At 37.6% G+C, this 24,177-nt stretch overlaps 1 protein-coding gene across 3 annotated transcripts in view; it reads right to left on the bottom strand.

The window, feature by feature from the left end:
* The window catches only part of DNAJB9 (DnaJ heat shock protein family (Hsp40) member B9), a 700,153-nt gene that overhangs the window by 503,622 nt on the left and 172,354 nt on the right, over window positions 1-24,177 (bottom strand). For 2 of the 3 annotated variants that reach the window (XR_010945587.1, XR_010945588.1), the window contains exon 9: window positions 13,833-13,943. Coding sequence is in view for 1 of the 3 variants with exons in the window: in XM_067746746.1 (XP_067602847.1) it covers window positions 13,937-13,943 (7 nt within the window). In the remaining 2 variants the exon portion in view is untranslated. Of the gene's footprint in view, window positions 1-13,832; window positions 13,944-24,177 lie in introns of those variants that run through there. The other variant, XM_067746746.1, reaches the window with a different exon arrangement.

Here is a 24,177-nt window from a genome sequence, read left to right as displayed (position 1 = left end):
GATAGGGCAGGTAGGAGGTTGTCAGTAACCTTTGAGAAGCTAGCTTCTGGAGAGTGATGGATGGGAATAAGAATCCCCGGCAAGTTGAGGAAGACTGAAGAAGTGAGTATTGAGTTTTCTTTCAAATTTGGGGACAAAGAATAGGGACAATATTGAGCAACAAAGGGACTCAAGATCCAGGAAAGCTGTAATAATTCTCAGTATGTGGACATTTTTAGACATGGACAAGCTGGTTAAGGCCCGTGAAGAGGAAAATTCTGAAGATATGAGAGAGCTGGGAAATAACACTAGCTCCTAAGAAGAGTTGATATGGGTCGACTCTGTTACCCTTACCCTGTTAAGGGTAACAGAACTCTCACTTTATATCCTGGTTTTCTGCTTAGTCTCTCGCCAGTCTCCCAATATTTTCAGAGGAACAAGCTCAGCCTGCTGATGTTAGGAGCCCAGGATCAATACTTTTAAAAACATAATAGTTGGCCTTTCTCAGGCAGTCATTTTTTTATAATCTCTTCGGACACACAACCTACTATTTTTGCAATGTCCAGCGATCTAGGTCCCCAAAGCAAGGTGTTTAGTGGCAGATACTTGCTGTTTCAGAGCAGGGCACCTCCCCAGTGCCCTCCCTCCTCTATTTCTCACCAAGCCTTTTATTTACAGCTCTGTCTCTCTCTCAAATGCTTTAGGAATAAAGCACTCTCTCATTAAGTCTCTCTTCACTTACTGCAGGATTTATCCCACCTACTACTAATAAACTGGTGTGATTTATGACAAGTGGCTTACTTTCACCCATTACAGGCATCTAAGGCTAACTCTGAAAACTCTCCAAACACTGATTCAAATGTTACTGAAGCTGAGCCCCTCTGTTCCCAGTTATTCCACAGAATACCTTAGAGAGAAGAAAGTTTTGAAGGCAGTTGAAGGTTCCCTTCACACAGAGCACAAAGCTTCCCTCTAATAGACACTTAACACTACCCCACTCTTGGAATAGGCTTCAACTGTTTTGTCTTTCTTTTAATATATACATATCTCAAATTCATGTTCAACCTTCGATGCGTCTGTTTACAAGCAAGTCATGATATCTACTCTAGAATATGTTTTCTAAATGCCTTAAGCAGATTAGTTCTCACATCAATGAGATTTTAGGTGTAGCCACCACCTCAAGGTAGATGGATGGCCTGGCTGACTTGTAAATTCTTTTCCCATCTTGCATAACTAACTGTACTCTTGAGAGACCTTGAGATGAGCTTCTAGGTGTTTAGTTCAGGTCTCTGTATTTCATCTTTAGTCACTCCCATCACCCAAACTGGGGCCATATTTTCAATGCTACTGAAGTGGGGGAAACTGCTGGAAGAGCAAGTTTGGGGAGGAAGGGCCAAGTGAGGTTCAGGATGGAGTCAGATAATCTTACTCTGAAACTTATGGTAAAATTTAGGGTTAGAGGTAACACTTCCTATGCTGGAAGTGAACCCCTTTCTTATTTCAGCAGAGATCCCTGATGCTTGCCAGATGGGGGAAATGGCTCAGATAACACTATATCTGTTTTCTCCAAATTGGCACTCAGCAGTCCTAATGTCAGGACCTGTCATAAATGACAAAGATTAGTACTGGTTTTTTAAGGATTAACATCAAAAAATAGCTCCAAGCCTTAAAGATTCTCACTCGCAGCCAGAAACATAGAGGAGATGGAAACAAATGGTGATGAGATTTTAGGTGATAAGTTCTCATCCATGATATGAGAATAAATGGGTTCCATTTAATCAAGTGAACAGTTGTTTCTTAGTTCATTTTTCCTTTTATTCAGCTTTCAAGCTAATACAAATGATAACGGAGGAAGCTAGGAACAGGGCAAAAAAATTAACAGTAAATCTGAGCCATGTAAACATAGAGAGGTAAGATTTGGTGTGATCAGCAAAAGAGAAGAAGTGGAATTCCCATTAAAAGTTACTATTATAAAAAATACTTTAGAAAAAAAATGGCTCTCCTTGTTTATGAAAATAGAAAATAAGCAAAACTATTTTCCCCAGAACAACACAGACACCACTTCGGCTTTCCTTTGATAAGCCATTAATGAAAGAAAATAATTAGTGATGGCACCTTACAACCATTCACCCACAAAACCTCCTTAGCAGAGAGATTTTCTAGTTCTGTAGTTTATAAATGGATCTGGGCTTCCATATTCTGTATGAAAGCTCATGTTAAATGAATCCCTGTGCTCTGTAATAAGGTCCTTGACTCTCCAGGAATCGCAGCCCCCCCACATCAAATGCCATGGGGGGTTGACTGCCTAATTTTAGATGATGTCTTATTCCATTAGTGCCTAGCATTAGGGAGACAGCATGATGTGGTATAAGAAATTTAGGTTTGGAAATCCACAAACAAGGGTTCTATCTCTGCATCTAAATACAAAGTGATTTCCATAAGTTATAACCTCTTTGAAGATCAGTTTCCTCATCTGTTAAAAAAAGGGGGGGTGGGGAAGATTATGTCTCCTTCAAACCCTTTTTTTTTGTTGTTTATTTATTTTTGGCTGCGTCGGGTCTTCGTTGCTGTGCACGGGCTTTCTCTAGTTGGGGCGAGCGGGGGCTACTCTTCATTGCGGTGTGCGGACTTCTGCTCTAGGCGCGTGGGCTCTAGAGCACAGGCTCTACAGCGCAGGCTCAGTAGTTGCGGCACACGGGCTTCGTCGCTCCGTGGCATAGTGGTATTTTCCCGGTCCAGGGCTCGAACCCGTGTCCCCTGCATTGGCAGGCGGATTCTTAACCACTGCGCCACCAGGGAAGCCCCTTCTTCAAACTCTCAAAAACGATTTTCTTGTTACAAAAGAAGTTGGGGTGATCATAATTATCACAACAAGCTAACACTACTTTTTCAATGAGAGTGCTTCATTTAAAAAGGCCAAGAGACAGAATTACATTAACTCCTTATACTATTTTCTAAATTATCTTTAATTACAATCATAGTCATGGTGATTAACATAAGGAGTAGATCATGTAATTTCTATTTTATATTTAGCAGATCAAAAGGACTTTGCTCTTTCTGAAGTCCTAATTTCCATTTGAATTATAAATACTTTTGTTAGCAGCTGTTCTACTATAATATCTTTCTTGGAGCACATAGGTGTGATAGTATTAAGATCCACAAAATGCACAGAGAGATAAATATCCTCTTAGCCTATTCCAGGCATACAGTATTTCTTCCTGTGGTGAACCTTTTCTGAAGAGTCATTAAAACGCTATTTCCCTGCATAACTAATAGCAGCATGGGGTTAAATCAAGTGAATAAATGACTAAATGGAGATCATTTTCTTACAGAAATTGTTTTCTCAAATTTGGCTCAAGCTTGTGAATTGTCTGGTATTTGTCTGACCCATCATCATTTTCAAAAATTATGAGGTAAACAGCACACGTGCACACTTGCATTCATTTACATATCACACAAAAGAAAAATAGGCATCATGTCTTAACAGAAAAGCCTGAATTACAGCCCAAATCTAGAGTTCTACAAAGTGAAGTAGATAAACAGCTTCAAACAGTTATGATTCCCGTTTTATAGGGCACAGACCTTACCGTGACATTGACATTCACTCATTCATTCATTCATCCAAGCACATGTTAAAGTACCTGGGTCCCTGGCTAAATGCTAAGAAAATATAAAGGTAGTCTGTATGACCAAAAACTTCTCAATTTATGACAAAAGTGGATATGTATTCAATACAATGTGTTAAGTTTTATAATAAAGGTATGTTCTGGAGACTAGGTACTGCAGAAGGGAGCACCTCTGCTTAATGGTTTTCAATCGTCCTTGCAGATCTCCTTTCCACCCTTCCTCTGTGATGCTGCCAGGAGGCAGACCTTATGGCTCTTTCAACAGCCTTACCTTCTGGCTTCAAGTTGGGTTCAGGTAATAAGAGACACTGAAAGCAGGACAGAGGGCACAAGAATACTAAGGACAGGTGTTTATCTCCCAATTCCTCCTTGAGAGGTAGCTGCAGGTTGTACAACAGACTACATCTCCTGTTAGGTGGTCCGTTCTGGGGTAAACCACTACCTCCTCTTGCCCTGTCAGGCCTAGCAGTTATAATGACCCCCAGCTGTTGCTAGTCCTGGGATCCTGCACTATCTTTTGTGGGTTTCCCTTAATCACATCTACACTTTTGTAAATAATCCCTATATTAAACCCTCCTCAAATTACCTACTTTGCATATGCTGTCTGTTTGTTTTCTTGATACATCACCCAACCCAGACTGGGTTGGGAAGAACCATATTTAGGAAGACAAAGTATATCACCTGGTCATGAAAAAGAAGAGAAGACTGGATAAGAGAAGAAAAGGGATTAAAGAATGGACTTTAAAAGTGGAAAAAAAATTTCATCTGTAAAAATGTAAAGAACAAGGAATATATGATATGTCTGAAGCATCTGGAGTTGTTCAGAAAACGGTGGAATAGACAGCCAAAGAGGCAATCAGGGGCCAGATCATGTAGAGCCTGGTGTGATTCAAAGGAATTGGGGTCTCATTATGAATTCAATTCACTTTTCTTGAAGCATCTTTGTTCAGTGCAGTTTCAAAAGGTGACAATAGTGGTATTTTGGAAAGTAGAGGGGAGAGAATTGAAATTGGAGATAGGAGGAGCATTTATCAGTTTAGTACAATTATCTCAACAATACGGTTGAGAAGTAATGCACATCTGGACTAAGGCCATGCCAGAGGGGATTGAGAGAAGGAAATGGAGAAGCATATATTTGATGGCACTTTGTGACCAATTAAATACTGGGAGAAGAGTAGTGAAACATACTGGCTTAGATAACTGAATATATGTATATGTTTGTAGGGGCTTTATTATGTGCTAAACACTGTTCTTACAGTTTTACATATTTTGGCTGCTTTTGTCCTCCCAGAAACTCCTGAAAATAACAATAACTTTATCCCTATTTTTTCACATGTAGCTAGCAAGGTACAAAAAGCTTAAGCAACCTGTGCAAAGTCATTCAAGTAAAAAGTAGAGAAGATAAGATTATAGGAGGAGAAGGAGTTTGGAGAGAGGGTTGAGTGAGATTAGGAAAATCAGGTTGGAATCCATTAGTCTCTCTAAAAGTTGGAGATATTTAAGTAGAGAAGTCTGATAAGCAATTGGATATACTAGCTTGGAGTCCAGCAACATAGAAACACAATGGCTAGAGATATAAGCTTGAAAATTTTCAACACATATTCTTCATAACTGAAGTCTTAGGACAGGATGTGAGTCCCTAGGGAGATTATGCAAAGTGAAAGTGGGTTTCTGGTTGGAGACCAAGGCAGCATTAACATTTAAGGAATAGAGTAAGAGGGGCGTAAGCAGTAGACCCCACAATGCATTCGTGTCCCCAAACTCCTCACTAATCTTCCATCTTTCCCCACTGAGAATCATCTGCTCCAGACAAATTTATCTCCTTCTCTTGTATTGTGCTTCTTCTGATTAACTCCCTTTGAAAGATGGCCCCTGCATTCCACTCATCCAAACCTTTCTCAGTCTTCAGGAACCATTTCAAATCCTACTTCCTCATTGGAATTTGGTCCCAATTATCTCTTTCTAAAAATTGTAAATCGCACTTTGCTATAAAACTCAATGGGCATGCTCAGTTCTTTTTGTGGATATTTATCTTTTCTATTGCCTCTCTGCTTTTCTGTATCTCCATGTCTGTATCTCCAAATAGATCAGAGACTCCATAAAGGAGAAAGTGTTCTTATTTTTATATCCCATTGTTCCCAAAGCAGTGCCTCATACATGGTGGACATTTGGTAGTGTGCACTCTCTGATTTGGTGTTGACAAGGACTAGACACTATCCATATGAGCAAGTACATTCTCTATCAAGTCTCTGAGTGAAACTATCAGAGTTGAAATCTTTACTCCACTACCATTCTCTTCTCTCATATGCCCAGTGTCTTCATGTTTATTGTCGTTACTCTCTCTGAGGAATGTCATAAGCTCTACACCCTTTCTGATGTGTCTCCTACACAAACTCATCTGACCACAATCCATTCTCTCATTGCAATCCTTTCTGCAAGCTGAGTACTAGCTAACCTGACTTTTTCTTTTCCTCCACCAGATAAAAGGTGAAACTTCCAGGTTCCATCTAGAAGAAATACACTAAACCTATAAACCTATTTCAATGGCAAGAATTTAGGCACTCTAGAATATATTTTGAGACAAATAGGGTTTGTGGGGTTTGTGATTTTCTTCAAATCTTACTACATGTTTCTAGTTCTTAATTATTTCTAGGATCTGGACCTGAAACCTATTAAAATATAAAGGTATTTGGGGTAGAATTTTCCCATGTTATAAATTCAGTACTTTACCATTTCTTTTCATGTGACTTTGGACCAATTTTTAGAAACAGAATGTATTTCACTTAAAAGATATACTAGGAAGAACATCCTATTCATTCACATTTGTGCCATTCCATATGTTTGATATGAGGGAACCATCCACTTGCCACAACTTTAAATCCTATAAATCTTAGTGTCTGAAATATCTATATTTTCACAAGTAATGTCTGCCTTGTCTTTAGGCTGAATTTTGTATGCCTTTTTTTTTTGTTTTCTAGTATAACTGTACATGGGTTATTAAAAATGGCATGTGTAAATGATAATACTAATAAAATACTAATTTGTACTGTATATCTTTCTCAGCACCACAGGGAGGGTCAGCTCTAATTTAGCACAGAATTTGATTATTCCTGAGTACGTATGGCATAATAATGCCATATAATCACCTTTATACAATCAAAACCTCACTAATATTTCCAATAAGTATCATAATAAAATTAAGATGAAATGTTTTTACTGCTGATATAGCATATTTGTTACCAGATCTAGGCATATAACTATCCACAAAATGATTAAAAGTTTTAAGAGAACTAATATTTATAAGAAACCTACAAAGTGCCAAGAAATATCTACCAATAACAACAATCTGCTGATGTCCCACAGTGTATCAAGGACTACAGTAGGTGCTTAATGTGCTGTATTGAATTTAAATTTCACAATAGCTCTATGGAGTAAACTTGATTACTCCCATTTCACAGAATGAACTGATGGTTAGGGAACTGAGGTTAAAGTTACTCAATCAGTAAATTTTATTTGCAACTAAAGGCCTGATTTTCTTACTATACCACATTGCTTTGTTAAGCCATTTGAAGTTCTTAAGTAATATTAATAACTTAATAACATACAATTGTATAATATTTTTTTACTTTAAAAACTTCAAAACAGCCCTTGAAATTGCACAGCCTAGCAAAGTGCATCTAGCTCAGCACAGCTCTCTATTTACATTTTGAGGTACCCACATGAGATGTATCTCCCATCTCCCAACACAGAAACTCTATGTTGCTATGACGTACATTATTTCCAAACATAAGTCTCCATACCTATATGCCCACTCAACCAGAGAAAACCATACCAGCTATTAAAAAAGATACACTATCTGTTTACCCACCATCCCCAGACCCAACTATAGGATCTTATCACTGCAGTATACAGAAAGCCATATCCAACACACATTCCAAAACACTGGAATAGACAGAACAAAAGGAATTTGATCCCAAGCTTAATTCCAAGTTCATCTGGACAGATTATGCAAATCTTTAAGCCCATACCTGGCTGGAAAATCAGAGCAGAGAAGTAATGGGAATGCAGAGTTACCTCTACAGATCTGAACAAAACTCTTTGGCAAAAAGAGAAGGAAAAAAGGGAATATTTGATGAAATGTGGTAAGGATTTCTCTGACAGTATAGCCTGGATGAGTTCATCACTTTAATTGTATTAGGCACGAAGGAGAAAATGCAGGACAGGTCTATGTATGTATTTTATTAACGTGTAACACCCCTGCCTACTAGCAAATATTGCCCAATTAATCTCTAAAACTTAACCAATTAAATGATCATCCCTACACTTTGGGGTGGATTTAAGAGAAAGGGTAGATGCAAGGAACCTACAGAGTTTCCACACCAACATTATATATTTAGTAATAATGTATAAGGAACAGCAACCACTAAATCTTTAGAAAACAGTGTATTTTCTTTCATGTCCTTCTTTCTACCATTGTAATGACCTCTAGGTCTCCCAGTCTTTTTCTAAAATATTTGATCTATCAAGTTCCTCCTTATTAACAGTCATTTGTATTTAGGTTTTTTCTTTCCCAAAAGATGGTAAATCATTTGACAAAGGTACTATGCCTTATTCCTCTTTGTGTCCGCTATTGTACATTCCATGCAGTAGTAGTTCTATGGATATTATTCAATACAATTAATCTCCCTGCTGCTCTTCTGAAACAGGTAACCAAGCCAGGAGAGAACTCAGTTTTGTTTTGCTTCACAGTCCAACTCAGTTAATATATTATTGACTCTGGGGTGGAAGGTAAATTTTAGCCAAGGTTTTATTACTTCTGAGCAAGGTACTTCATTATGACTTTATTTGTACTTTCCAAGTTTTCACTAGAGAATAATGTTCAGCCTCAGATCTACTGGACTGGATGACAGAAATTCCATTTGGCATCATTTATTATATCAAAACATTATTATACAGTCTCATTAATTCTGTCATTTCAGCTGTGAGAAATCTAATCTTACAAAATGATTTAGAAGAAAAAGCTGAAATATAATTGGTGGCCCTTATGGCTTCCTTGTGGAAAGACCAATCAGTTGATAATCTAAAATAACTCATCATCACCAGTCAGATCACTCATCACACCAGAAAATATCATGGAGCTGATACTTTCTTCTCCCCACTGTGTATCTGGAGGGGTAGGAAGATTAGATTTATAGCTGATTTTAAAGCCACTAGCTTTTATAAACATTGCATAATGTGAAAATAATTTTTCACATTGAACAATTAATATTTGCAATGATCTATGATATTTAAAAAGTTTGGGCCAAACCAATTCTCAGGACTGAAACAGTGAACTGTCCAAGGTTTCTTTAGCACTCTGTTCTATGAAGAGCTGTTACTTAACATTTCTTTTGTAGCTGCTCTCCTGCCTTTCCTCCCAAGAGAGTATAACTTGGTTTTGACATCCACTTGAAATAAACTCTATAGTCCTGGAATATTGAGGTTTGTTTGCATGTTTGTGGGGAAATACCTGCTAAGTACAGCAATGTTCTGTCATTAAGTTGGAGACCGCAATCAATTACTCTGGGTCATCCAAGACCATGAAATGCTTCTGAATTGAGCCATTCCCTGGCCCACTAACCCAGGACTCCTTGTGTCACTAACCATGGGTTTGATTATTTCTTTCTTCCTCAGCCACTGTTAGTAGCTACTAATCTATAATCTCTGTCAATCTTACAGATACACACTCAGAAAGTTTTTATAGCTCTGCCACAGCCAAATTTCAGCTACAGCCTATATCTGCTATTAGAACAACCTGAGCTGCCATGCAGCCCACATCCTGATCTTATCCAGAGTTGGGTTAAAAACTGACCTGGACCCTGAGTGTGTCTCGTAATAACCAAACTCCTCCCAACCTAAGTTTGCAGTTCTCTGTACAGTAAGCCAGTGTTAAAATAAGGGATTCAGATCAGTACATTTATTATTTAAAAGAGGAAGAAACATGCCAGCAAGGAATAAAATCATATTTTAAAGCAACTCCTTTCTCCCCATAAAAATTATATATATATATTTTTTCTTTTTTTTTTGCGGTACACGGGCCTCTCACTGTTGTGGCCTCTCCCGTTGCAGAGCACAGGCTCCGGACGTGCAGGCTCAGCAGCCATGGCTCACAGGCCTAGCCGCTCCGCGGCATGTGGGATCTTCCCGGACCGGGGCACAAACCCGTGTTCCCTGCATCGGCAGGCGGACTCTCAACCACTGAGCCACCAGGGAAGCCCTATATATATTATATTTTAATCTTTTTAATTCCAGTCAATAATCAGAAATCTTTGGCAGTCTGCATTCCCCAAGGTACCCCACATCCCATCACATCATTCACATATTCTTTGCTGAAGATGTGTTCTTTTGCAGCTACTCTAAAAGTCAACTTATTAGCTTTTTTTTTTTTCTTGGCCACATCACTGCATGGCTCGCGGGATCTTAGTTACTTCCCTGACCAGGGATTGAACCCGGGGCAATGGCAGTGAAAAATGCCGAGTCCTAACCACTGGACCACCAGGGAAGTCCCAACTTATTGGTTTTATTTAATTTTATTTTATAAAATTGGATTATGGTTCTCATGGAAACATGTAATTAAATCTCTGCTGCTGCTCAAGAGAGGTTCATTGTTTAAATAAAAATTGTTACTACATTTTGCAATGACAATTTAAAAACAAAGTTTCTTTTGACACACCACAACTTTTGGTAGAAATTGTGGAGAAATCAATCAGTACAAAAAGGACTGTGATCTGACTCTTTTTGTATTTAAGAAATCTTTTTCTTTCTGCTAGATTTAATTAATTTTAGCTAAGAGCACTAAGAATTCATTTACCAAACTAAACTTGTAAACTTCTTTAGAAATATAATTTAAATTCTTCAGTAAACATGCTTGTATAATCCATTATTCATGTTTTCTGCCAAATGATATGACCTTCCACTTAATGAGCATTATTGACAAACAGCTTAATTATTTTTTTAAATATAAAATATTTTATTAAGGTTAAAAGGTCTAATATCTCTGAAGGAATCATAAGAACTTGAAAGTAGATATCTGAAAAATAGTAACCATCCCTGAAGTTTCAAGTATCACTGCCATACCACCTGCTCCATCTTAAATGTCAGGTTCACATGGGTTAAATGCTAGAAGTCCATAAAGTTGTAAGATAAAGGTCTTGGATACATAAATATGTTAAGCAACTAGTAAAGAAAATCTTTATATTTTTAATAACTTAAGACAAAAAAGAATGATTTCAAAAGAAAACTATGCCCACCTTTCTTTTATTAATATGGAAATAATAATTACTTAGTAAATCTCTTTTTTTATTCCATGATTGTGACTGAAATAGATCCGGTAGAAAAAAAATTGGCATTATTCTTATTGAGTATCTCTTACATTGCAAAGAGAATCCTTAGATTTGAAGATGAAAATATGGTATCACTCCTTATAGAATGCTCACACTGTACTTGGTACAATACCAGGGACTTACTATCTTAAGAAATACAGACAGAGCCATTTGCATATAACAAGAAAGCCAGGTCTTTGGTTAAATGTCAGTTTCAGAGGTACAGGCTTTCAAGAATCTTTTAGGTTTTTTTCCCCTTTTTTCCTCCTATACCTTCCTCTTTTTTTCTCCTCTTCCTTGGGTTTCTGTTCGCTAGGTATTTTCATGGAAAGGGTAAATGAAAAACGTGCATTTTGAGGACAAAGGAGTAAAGAAATGGACAGTTTCAAGTGCATAGGGCTGCTTCAGGAACTGGAGAATATAAGAGAAAAATCTCACCACGACATAAGAGACTTAGAAAGGAACACAGCTGAGAGAAGGAACCAATTTCTACAACCGTTACTGGAAACTGAAATAAATGGTGGGTCTTATGTGGTTTTCTTTGACACCACTGGGACTGCAGAGGAAGAGGCAGCTGTTAAAAACTGGCTTCACACCCCTCTGCCTCTATTCCACTTTGAGTTACATTAACTAATCCCGCAGATGTTGACTGAAACCGGCAGAAAAAACACCCTCAGGGTCAATTTGACATCCCATTTGGCTCTAAAATATTGTAATTTAGGGACCCAGAAAAGTTAAGGTCAAATGATTGTAATTACTTAACTTGTATTAGAATAATCATGAAAGCATACCCTGCATCGATTCCACTTTACCTTTGTTTTCATCAATTTCATAATGGGATAACTTTGAATGAAGCAAATGTTGATCATCTTTTCATGATATGGAGCACAAAAGGAGAGCTAGACTAGTTAGAAAACATTGAATCCTGCATGCATTATCCTAAAAACACCTCACAAGTTTTCAGGTAGGAACTATTATTATCCCCTTTTTACAAAAGAGGTTAAATAACATGGCCAAGGTCATGCAATAGTGAGTGGCAGGTCAGGATTTGGACCCACTCATCTAACTCCAGAGCCAGCACCACGACTCCCTACATGACTTACACTAATGCATAAACTTATCCTAAGGATGAGCTGGAGCTGAGCAGATAGACTTGGGAAGGTGGGTTACCAAAGTCTTCCACAAAGTGTGGCATATACATCATTGGTGGTGTTCAAGATGAATTTTTGGTGATATGTAGATAGGCCTTTAAAAATTTAATGGTAATGTATTTATTAAGATGTGTGGAGAATTAATAAGATCAACTTATTAAACCCATTATTTCATGGATTTTTTTGTTGTTGTTTAGAATGAGGCTATATTTTAAACAGTGAACTGTTTAATATGTATGCAAAGAAAAAAATCATAGGAAACTAATAGTAAAGATGGGAAGTTAATGAAGGAAAAGGCACAAACAGAAGAAATGAAATTTGGGAACCATGGAATTAAAGCACTCCATGCTGAAGAAATCACTAACACAAAGTCATAGGGACTTGAAAGCAAACAGTAAGTATAGAGAAGAGCAAATATGTCATTATGACTAGATTATAGGGTGAATAGAAATTAGACCTGAGAGGTTAGCATGTTAAGAACCTTAGAATTTAAAAAAAAGAAATTGAGAGTCATCAATAGATTTGACATGGTCAGATTTACAGGTAAATAAAAAACACTAGAGAAAAATCCTGGAGACAGAGGCCATGATAGCATACCCATATGATGGCTACTACCAAAAATCCAGGAAATAATAATTATTAGCAAGTATGTGGAGAAATTGTAACCCTTTGGCACTATTGGTAGGAATGTAAAATGGTGCAGCTCCTATGGAAAACTGTGTGGTGATTCCTCAAAATTTTACAAATAAAATTACCATATAATCCAGTAATTCTACTTTGGGATATAGACCCAAAAGAAGAGAAAGTAGGTACTCAATGAGATATTTGTAAAGTCATGTTCATAACAGCATTACTTGTGATAACCAAAAGGTGGAAGCAATTAAAGTATCTATCAACAGATGAATGGATAAACAAAATGTGATATATATATTTATATATATATATATATATATATATATTATTCAGCCTTAAAAAGAAAGGAACTTCTGAAACATGCTACAATATGGATGAACCTTGAGAATATTATACTAAGTGAAATACATCAGACACAAAGAACAAATACTGTATGATTCCACTTTTATCAAGTACATAGAGTAGTCAAATTCACAGAGACAGAAAGTAGAATGATGATCACCAGGGCTGGGAAAGGAGGAAATGGAGAAGTTATTGTCTAGTGGGTACAGAGTTTCAGTCTTGCAAGATGAAAAGTGTTCTGTGGATGGATGGTAGTGATGGTAGCACAACAGTGTGAATATATTGGATGCCATTGAACTGTACACTTAAAAATGGTTAAGATGGTAAATCTTATGTGTATTTTAACAATGAAAAAAAAGAAACCATTATAATAATCCACACACAAAAAACACTGAATCCTTAGCTAAAACTTTAGCCAAGTAAAGGGCAAGAAGCAATAACTGATGGAGTTACTGATTCTTAGTCATGGAAAGGGCTGGATAATCAGCAGAGCACAACTAACTCAACCATTCACCAGGTTGGGTCACTTCAGATGTTTTCAGCACATGATTTATTCATGGAACTTCTGAATTTATTTAAATAACAAATTGTTGAATACTAACTGTGTACTAGGCTGTATACATCCTAGGGACAAAGTAGTGAACAAAAAAGACACTGTTCGTCTCATTTTCCAGAATGGATAGGGAAAGGTGATGGGTCTTTCTACAACTCACAGGTTTGAGCCCTTTGATCATTCTTACCTTGTGAGTCCAGATAGCACCTTCCATCCACAGCCTGTTTTCTTAGTCAATGTTTGCCAGACTTGGGGCATGCCAACTTCTTATTTTGATAAGGAAAGTTCTTTTCAATTACTGTCAATTCAGAAAAGAAAGAAAATTCTAAGATACAAACAATAGCCTAACACTAGATATAATCTTAAAATAAAGATCAATCAATAAATGCTGGAGAGGGTGTGGAAGAAAGGGAACCCTCCTACACTGTTGGTGGGAATGTAAATTGATACAGCCACTATGGAGAACAGTATGGAGGTTCCTTAAAAAACTGATAATGGAACTATCATATGACGCAGCAATCCCACTCCTAGGCATATACCTGGAGAAAACCATAATTCGAAAAGATACACGCACCCCAATGTTCACTGCAGCTCTATTTACAATAACCAGGACATGGAAGCAACCTAAATGTTCATCAACAGAGGAATGGATAAAGAAGAGGTGGTACATATATACAATGGAATATTACTCAGCCACAAAAAAGAACAAAATAATGCCATTTGCAACAATATGGATGGACCTGGAGATTGTCATACTGAGTGAAGTAAGTCAGACACAGAAAGACAAATATCATATGATACTGCTTACATGTGGAATCTAAAAAAAGGGTACAAATGAACTTACAAAACAGAAGCAGAGTCACAGATGTAGAAAACAAACATATGGTTACCAGGGGGTAAGGTGGGTGGGGGAGAGAGATAAATTGGGAGATTGGGATTGACACATACACACTACTATATATAAAATAGATAACTAATAAAGACCTACTGTATAGCACAAGGAACTCTACTCAATACACTGTAATGGCCTCTATGGGAAAAGAATCTTTAAAAAGTGGTTTATGTATATGTATAACTGATTCACTTTGCTGTACACATGAAACTAACACAACATTGTAAATCAACTATACACCAATAACAATTTAAAAAGAAAGATCAATCCAATAAATACATTTAGTTTTAACTCACTACCTGGACCTCATTTTGTCTCTTTTTTGCCATGAAACAATAAAAGTATCTTCAAGGGTATTTACTGTCCTGTGGACATTCCTCTGGATCAGCATTTAGAAACCACTGGACTAGGGTTCAGCCGATTCCTCAAAAGCTTGGTCCAGGTTACCTCCACCTTCTTCCGAGTAACTAATGGCTTCAGGGGATCCTACTTCGGCTGTCTTTGAACATTAATACCTATAAATAATAGATACAAATAATAATACCTATAAAATACACAAAGGCTTCTGCCAAGCCGCTAACAGTCCTTCCAGCCATTAAATGATTAATTCAATTCAAACTCATTGACAAACTCTGATTGAATAACCTCCATGTACCAGATAACAGGCGAAGTACTAGAGATGAAAAGTTCTTCACTATAGGATGGACATCTCATCTATTACCCAAACAGGGACACTTCAGAGAGTGAAAGGGGGCTCTTTTAATAATTATGTCAGGAAAATTGACCCAAGAAATTTAAGACACATACTCACCCTGCTTAAGGAGATCACAAATTGGTAAGTAGCATGATCAAACTGTTATGAAAACTCAAATGAAAAAGCAATTAATTTGGGGGATGGGGAGGCTAAAGGATGGTGATCAGGGGACACTTCCAAAGAAAGTAAGGTTTTAATTAAATCTCAAAGAACTACTAGGATTTCACCCCAGGAAGAAAATGAGAAATACACTTCAAGCAAAGGAACAGCAGAAAGCTCATTAAAATACTGGTTGCAGGGACTTCCCTGGTGGCGCAGTGGTTAAGAGCCCGCCTGCCAATGCAGGGGACATGGGTTCGATCCCTGGTCCGGGAAGATCCCACATGCCGCGGAGCAACTAGGCCCGTGCTCCACAACTACTGAGCCTGCGCTCTAGAGCCTTTGAGCCACAACTACTGAGCCCGTGTGCCATGGCTGCTGAAGCCCGCACGCCTGGAGCCTGTGCTCTGTGACAGGAGAGGCCACCGCAGTGAGAGGCCCTCACACCGCAGCAAAGAGTGGCCCCTGCAGCTAGAGGAAGCCCGCGCACAGCAACAAAAGACCCAACGGAGCCAAAAATAAATAAATAAATAAATAAAATACTGGTTGCAATTCTAATATTACCAATTACAGTAGAAAATATTAAGGGTTTCTAAAATAAGCATTTGTCATAATTCTTTACCTTTGTGGAGCTTATAATTTTTTTAAAATGATAAAATATTTATTTTTTAAAGACAAAATAATGGACAAGGCTTTCCCCTGACTATACAATACATACATAAGATTCAGATATTTTAAAAAACTGCCAGGAAAAAAAAAAAAAAGGAAAGAGAGAGAGAGAGAGAGAAAAAAAAAAGGAGGGAAGGAATAAAGGGAAGGAGGGAGGGAGAAAGAAAGGAAATTTAACAGTATAATTCAATGGGGTTCTTAATTTCCAACATGACAGTTTTCTGGATTCAAGACAGATTTCAAGGATGGATGTATAGAACTATATATGTTACATTTTGTTACAGATTCAAGGACCATATTTTCAATTCTACATATTAACCAGGGCTGTGTTCCAAAGCGTGTTTCATTAGCTACCCACCTCAGAACTACTTGAGTGCTTACTAAAGTGCAGATTTCCAAGCCCAGTTTCAAAGTCCTGGAAATCTGCATTTTTAACAAGTTTAAGGATAATTTTGCCTCCAGACTCCTGCCATTTAGAAACATATGAGGTTTGAAATAAGTCCCCCAATTCACTTGGAGCTACCTCAACAACTTGAAGTAAAATGGCAGGATCATCTCAAAAGGAACTAAGGAAATGCTGTATCAGAGGAAACAACCAGAGAAGACATATATAAAATGTATTCATCTTGCCAGAATAGTCAGTCTCCTGCCAGTTGAGAGAGTGTAAGTATAGCTGGCCTGACTTATTTTGCTGTAATTTAATCCAATTATCTAAAGCTTTAAATGTGTGTGTGTTGGGGGGGAAACTCACGTGAATAACTGGCTCTGTCTCACAGTTATTGAGCAGGTTAGGATGTGTCAATCATCCCATGCCCTGAGAAGGTGATGAAGACACAATTTCAAATGTCATGCTTTTGCTTGCAATGAGCCACACAAAGGTTAGTGAATTTTAAACATATTTGTATGCTTAATAAATACAGATTCTTCTGCACACATCCCATAGAAGCCCAAGTACATTTTGCTTATTTCTGTGTTATGTTTACAAAATCATCTAACATGACTCAAATCACAGAACACCATAAAAAATGAGATTTTTTTTGTATGAAAGGTGGCCCGTAGAAGTAAACATTTGACCAAAAGCTAAACAGATTTAACCAAGACTGTCCACCAAAAATACACAAAATTCAATCCTCAGTAAGAGAGGGAAAGTAGTTTCTTTTTTTAGAGCACATAGCTAATAAAATTTGTTTTCATTGGGAAAATAAGGTTGTTAATCACACACTGTTATAATCACTCCAACACTTGCATCTCTCTCCTTGCTCTCAGTGCAAATTCACCTTTCACTGAGCAATTAGAAACAATCCTAAAAGAATGCCCACAAGCTCTGACCACAGCACAAGCACATCTGTGCTTATCAATCCTGGCTTCTCTCTAATATGGATGTGTATCCATTCCTCTCACAGGGCCAAGCCCTCCACTCTTATCATCCTCTTATCTTCTCAACAGCAATCACTCCAATGACTATTTCCCTTACATTCTCAATGGTTTTTCCTCTCTACTAGATAATAAAAATCTATAATATTGCACATCAAAGAAAAGGAAGTAAAGAAGGAAGAAAGGGAATGAGGGAAGGAAGGAGGAGAGGGGAAGCGAGGGAAGGGAACAAGAGAGCAGTAAAGAAAAACCCTCGCATTCCCCTCTCATACTTCTCTTGTTACTGAGAGATCAGGCTTACCTTATCAGGACTAAATCTCCTTTAGGCTGGGCTCCCAGAAAAGAATTCGGTGTCCTATAGCCCTCCTATGGAAACTGGGGAGCTAATACTTATTATATTCAATCCTGATCAACCAGAAACTTGAACCTCAGCCCTGTGAGCAGTTGAGGCAGGGGTTGAAGGAACTGGGCTGAAATGAAAATATCACGGCAGCCCTACTCACATCAAGAGAGGAGCTGGTACAGCTTTAAAGCCCTACAGCCTAATGTCAAAGTTCCTCTCCTGGAGTCTGACACTCAGCCCTGCTAGATATGTGTGTACTTCCCTAAATGCAATGGGCAGTGTGGGTTCATGTCCTGATACTGGTCCTGCCCCTAGGAGTTCTCCCCCAATAAACACTGCTCCAGCAAGCCTGGCACGTATGCTGTCTGGCCATCTGTTCAACATGGCTGGGACAACACTACCATTCTCCTGTTTAGAGCAAATTCCTCAATAGTTACCCATACTGTTGCTTCTGTTTTTTATTTTCTTGTTCTCTTTTGGACCCTCTCCAGAAAGCCTTTTCTATTCTTCTGAACAACTCACAAGATGGTCAACAATGACGCCCAGTTGCCAACTTCTGTCCTTATTTAATAGACCTATCAATGGCTTTTGATTCCACTCACCCCTCCCTCCTCCCTGAAGCAGTTACTTCACTTGGCCCCTGAAAGACCACTCTTTAGGTTCCCTTGTACCTCACTATCTCACTCCTCCTCAGCATTCACCGCAGATTCCTCCAACCTCTAACTCTGGAAACACCCAAGGCCTCAGCTCTCAGAACTTCTCTATCTAAATTACTCCCTAAATGATCTCTTCCAGCTTCCTGTCTGTAATGGTATTAAATACCAATTTCATGTTGACAACTCCCAAATCTACATGTCCAGCTATGACCTTTTTTCTTGGAACTAAATACTAATCTCTAATGTCCAAACTGGATTTATCCCAAAACAAACTGCCAAGTTCCCTACCAAACTCTCTTTTCTGCAGCCTTACCCTTCTGAGTTGCTCAGGTCAAAAACCTTGAAAACATCTTTACTTGCTTTATTTCATACCCAACATCCAATACATCAGGATATTCTGTCACCCCTGTCTCTAAAACATGGCAAAAATCGAATCACTTTCCACATCCTCTATTGCTATTACCCTGATCCAAACCATCATCGCCCATTGCCTGGATATGACCTAGCTTATTACTACAGTGCTTCTCCATTTCGGCACCTTGACAGTTATTCTTATAGCATCCAGACTAATCCCTTCACAAGAAAATAAGATCAGGTCACTTTTGTTTTTATGACTTTCTATTGACTTCCATCCCACTCAAGAGTAAAAGCCAAAGGCACATAATGGCCCCCAAGGCCCTGTAAGACCTACATCTTCCCACTTCCTTGCTCATATCTGCTAATCTCCTGGACACAGAGGCCTCCCTGCTGTCTCTGGAGCATGCTCCTGCCGCAGGACACTTGCCCTTGCTCTTCCTTCTGCCTGAAATATTCTTTCAACAAATGCGGATATGGCTCATTCACCCCTTCTTTAGGTCTCCAGGTTGGCTTCCCCAACTGCAATACGAAAATGGCTACTACCATCCACACTCCCCAACCTGCTCTGTTTATTTCTGCACAGTACTTATTGCCACTTGACATACTACATCATTTTTAATTGTTATCTATTCCTCCTCTAGAAAACAAACTCCATTAAAGCAAGGACTTTGCTTTGCTCTCTAGTGTGACCCCAGGACCTAGGACAACAACAGCCTTAATGTAGGTGATCACTGTATATTTGTTGAATGAATAGCTCCATAAATATTAAAATGGTTAACAAATTAAGCCATGTCTCTTTATATTTCAATCGCAGTGTGACTAAAAATGCAATTATTTAATATTCCAAAGAAAGGCTTCATTTTGTCATGTAAGAGATTACTCTGAGATGGCTGATTAAACATTTCATTTCTGAAACTAAATCTCTATCCTTGGGTCACTATTTTCAAACAACCTTTCAGCTCTTTTGAAAGAACCTCACATAGATTACTATTTACTCTTTTCATTTTTTCATGACATTCTCAAAGATCAAGTAAAAGACACATGTCAAAGCAATTTCTCCCTGCTCTTTCTGATTAAAATCAATATTCACCCTGCTCTTAACAGCAGTAAAAATCAACACAACAGTTTCTGTTAACTCAATAGAATGTCAAGTGATATCTTAGTGTATTGTTACCAGCTGGGATATCAGCAGAGGACTACCAACAGCCTATAATCGTTGCTGTTTTATTATCTACAAAATGTCATACGTGCATATGGCATTTTACAAAACAACACAATGAAAACAAAGCTCATGTCTCAAGCAGCTTAGAGCTTATTTAGACAAAGAACTAAAGAAAAGGGAGGCAAGGGCTTCCCTGGTGGCGCAGTGGTTGCGAGTCCGCCTGCCAACGCAGGGGATGCGGGTTCGTGCCCCGGTCCGGGAAGATCCCACATGCCGCGGAGCAACTGGGCCCGTGAGCCATGGCCGCTGAGCCTGCGCGTCTGGAGCCTGTGCTCTGCAATGGGAGAGGCCACAACAGTGAGAGGCCCGCGTACCGCAAAAAAAAAAAAAAAAAAAGAAAAAGGAGGCAAAACTCAAAAGGAGGCCTGCTGTTGTTGAGAAAAGAATACAATTGATCCAAGTGGTTAGGGCAGGGTGGTGATTTTCATTCCTAGTCTGTGAATGTGTAGCTTGATTCTGCTCTTTGGATCACAAACAACAGCTATAACCTTAACTGCTTTTCTCAAAACACTCCTTCTGTCAGTCATGGAGAAGAGAGCTCAGGACATACCCATCAGAAAATACAGTTAGAAATGTCTAACAATATAAAGCCACATCCCACCAATAGTTGCTAGCAATATCTTGTAATATTTTATTATTTAAAGAAAACTGACCTTTCCCAAGAAATAAAAACTGTATTGAGCTTAGCCTAATAGTGAATTTCTAAGTTTACATAATTTAGAACATCTAATTAAAGATATTTACAATTGGGTTATTAGTAACAGTTAATAGTAACATTTCAGTTACTAAGAAATGATTGTACAAATATGTAAAAATGTGCACTTAAAAGGACTAAATATGGTAACAAAAAAATTTGGAAACAACCTAAATGTCCAAAAGAAATTGTTCGAAAGGATTGGATAAATAAATTAAATCTAGCCCACACTACACTCTAGGATACCATTCAGTCATCAAAAATGGAGCTTTGTATCTATATTTATTGTTATAGAAAAGTTTTTTTTTTAATTACAAGGCAGCATGTATCTAACGGTGCTATTTTGACATACATATACACATACATTTACCCATATATAGAGACTCACTCACACACTTCATACGTATGAATCCACATACAGAGAATGTGAAAGACAATGAGAATGTGTGTGACAGAGAAAAGATGAGGGGCCAGAAGCTAAAATAAGACAGGTAGGGAACCCCTTACAGACAGAGTGGAGAAAAGCAGACACCCACAGAATGGTCTGAGATATACAGATTGAGTTACACCCAAAGAGATTCATACAGACAGGAAAAAGTATGAAAGGATATATACTAAAAGGTTAAATAGTGGTTCAGTCTGAGTGGGGAGGTTATAAGTAATTTTCACTCTACCTTTCTATATTACTTGATTTTTTTTACTATGAAAATTTATAACTTTAATAATCAGAAATAATAATCAAAAATAATAAAATATAAAGCTACTTATAAAAAAGAACACTGGAACTCAAGAATGAAATAGACACACTTCAAACACAGAAATAAACAAAATCCTCAAATTTTTAAGTGCTAAAATTTAATGAAAATATCAATTACTCTTTAAAATCCTAGAAGTTTTGGTGTCTACCAATTTAATAATGTATCTTAGTGAAGTTATAAGAAAAAGCATGGAGCCTGTCTTCCAAGTGCTTTTTAATTTATTCTGTAAGACCCAGTGTATGCCAACAAAGAAGTTACTTCTCATTCAGAATATTATTTCCATATGAAAATAGCACATACATATTTGTATTTCATCTTTTCTTTAAATCTCAGAACTTCAAAGCCTTGAGGCAATTTCAACATATCTAAGTAGGAACAAAGATAATCACCATCATGTCATCCAAATCAGATATAGAAGGAAGTTTTTCAGGGAGAAACAGAATTCTTGATCAGAATTATATATTTCTTAAAAGTAGCTTTAGACAGATCCAAATATAAGGAAAAGTTTGCAAAGGTGGCACACAATTTTTGCTTTAGAAAAGATCAGAAAACGTCTACAACTTTAGCAAATCATAAAATAAGTCACTCTATATGCCCAAGGGAAATGAAAAAATACACTATTTTTAATTCACCAAATTATGATTTTTAATTCTTTTACCAAACTACAAGGAATTCATTAGTCTGAAAGGCAAAACTAAAGATAATCATTTTTTAGTAGAAAAAACACTGATATATGAGGTTTTATTTCTGAGTTTAAAAAAAATCAGTAACTTTTAATTCACTAGAGAAACTAGAAATCAATAATACAGCAAAGCCTAATGATTTTCCACTTAAATTTCTTATTCATATAAATATAGTCATGTACATTAAAATAAGAATGTCTGATTTCTCAATATCAGACAAACATAATGCTCAGAGGATTATAGATTAGATGTTTCATTTTTAACAAAACTTGGGCTAAACTTCATTTAAAATCTTGTTATTCTGTTTATTTTTTTTTTTTTTTTGGCTGTGCCACAAGGCATGCTGGACCTTAGTTCCCCAACCAGGAATTGAACCTGTGCCCCCTGCAGTGGAAGCACAAAGTCCTAACCACTGGACCACCAGGGAATTCCCTTGTTATTCTAAATATATTTTCAAATACATGAATAGAATAATTCTGAGCCACTGTAAGTTTATTAGTAAATGTTATTTACAGAAACCACAATAATTCTCTTAAAATTCACAGTATCACTACTTGCTCAAAATAATTTAGTGGTATTTCATTGCCTTCAAATTAAAATTCTGAAATTAAACAACTTTTATGATTTTCCAACCAACTGTTCACTATTTGTTAATTTCATTCATGAGATTTATTCATTCATTGTGATCTTTTAATTTTTTTACCATTCACATACACGTTTATTGTCATCTAAGTTGAACTATAATATCAATACTCAAGTAGGTGTATAATACTAAAGTATATATCAGAAATGAGAGCTGTAAAAAAAGACAAAAGAGATCCCCTGGGCTCAGTATCAGGGAGCCTGATCTAGTAAACTGAGTGTAGGGCCCAGGCATCCAAAATTTCAAAAGCACCTCAGAAGATCCTGATGCAGCAAGTTTATTAAAAGACTTTGGAAACTTCTAGATCATTGCCCTGGCTATACCACCTCATAGTTTTTTGGGTTTTTTTTTTTAACATCTTTGTTGGGGTATAATTGCTTTACAATGGTGTGTTAGTTTCTGCTTTATAACAAAGTGAATCAGTTATACATATACATATGTTCCCATATCTCTTCCCTCTTGCGTCTCCCCACCTCAGTTTTATATTACACTTTGCAGTTTTCAGGGTGCTTCATATAAATTAACCTAATTGATTCATGCCCCACTCCATTCAATGATCTTTCCACTGCCACTTCTCAGCACATTCTGGTCCTCCTTTGAACTCTACTTATTTTATACACAAAATACTTTGGCACAATTCCATATACGGTCTTGAAAAACATGTAAATATCTTGGTGTACAAAGGTGTTGTCTCTAACTCCACAGGTAGAGATATTATCTAGCACCCCTCTGGTAATCTTTCCTCTCCTGCATGCTCATCACCTGTGTCCATACCCCAGAACCGCCCCCACCCCCTTCCCTTCACCATTTCTCTATCTCTCATTACCTCACAGCTAACCTCCCTCTCAATTCTTTCCAATACTGGAGCTCCCAATTCCATCACACTCTTCTGCATCCTCAGTGGCTTTACTGGATGTTCTTCCCATTCTTGTGCTTAAATAAAAACAGAAGTCTTCTCTTAGGATAGGGCTTTTCTTCCAACTCTTCTGGATGGAAGATGCCCACATGCTGATGACCCACATACACCAGGAGAAGGAGATGGCACACACATTTTTTTGGCATCCCACTGGCACTTCCATATTAATTCACTCCACTCAAGTGTGAAAAGAAAACATTCCTCCTTTTATTTTCATACCATCAAACAACTCTAACTTCTCCCCTATCTAGTGGTGCCACTTCAATTCACTGCACATACGTTGCAGATGTTACCATCTAGATCATTTAAATTACATCAAGCTTTTATCCAGAGGGACACTAATATAAATGGACAGCCTCTTAATCTCTTGACCTGGGCAACTGTTGTTGCCTTTACCTTCACTCCTCTTTGATATTCCTCTTTTAAGATCATGTAATGAGCCTTATCAACCTGTCAGAAGTCTTCTATCTCT

The sequence above is a fragment of the Pseudorca crassidens genome, chromosome 8 (assembly GCF_039906515.1).
Source record: "Pseudorca crassidens isolate mPseCra1 chromosome 8, mPseCra1.hap1, whole genome shotgun sequence".
In the NCBI taxonomy this organism is placed as follows: domain Eukaryota; kingdom Metazoa; phylum Chordata; class Mammalia; order Artiodactyla; family Delphinidae; genus Pseudorca; species Pseudorca crassidens.
The sequence above is the reverse complement of the archived record's forward strand: the minus strand, read 5'-3'. Positions and strand labels throughout refer to the sequence as shown.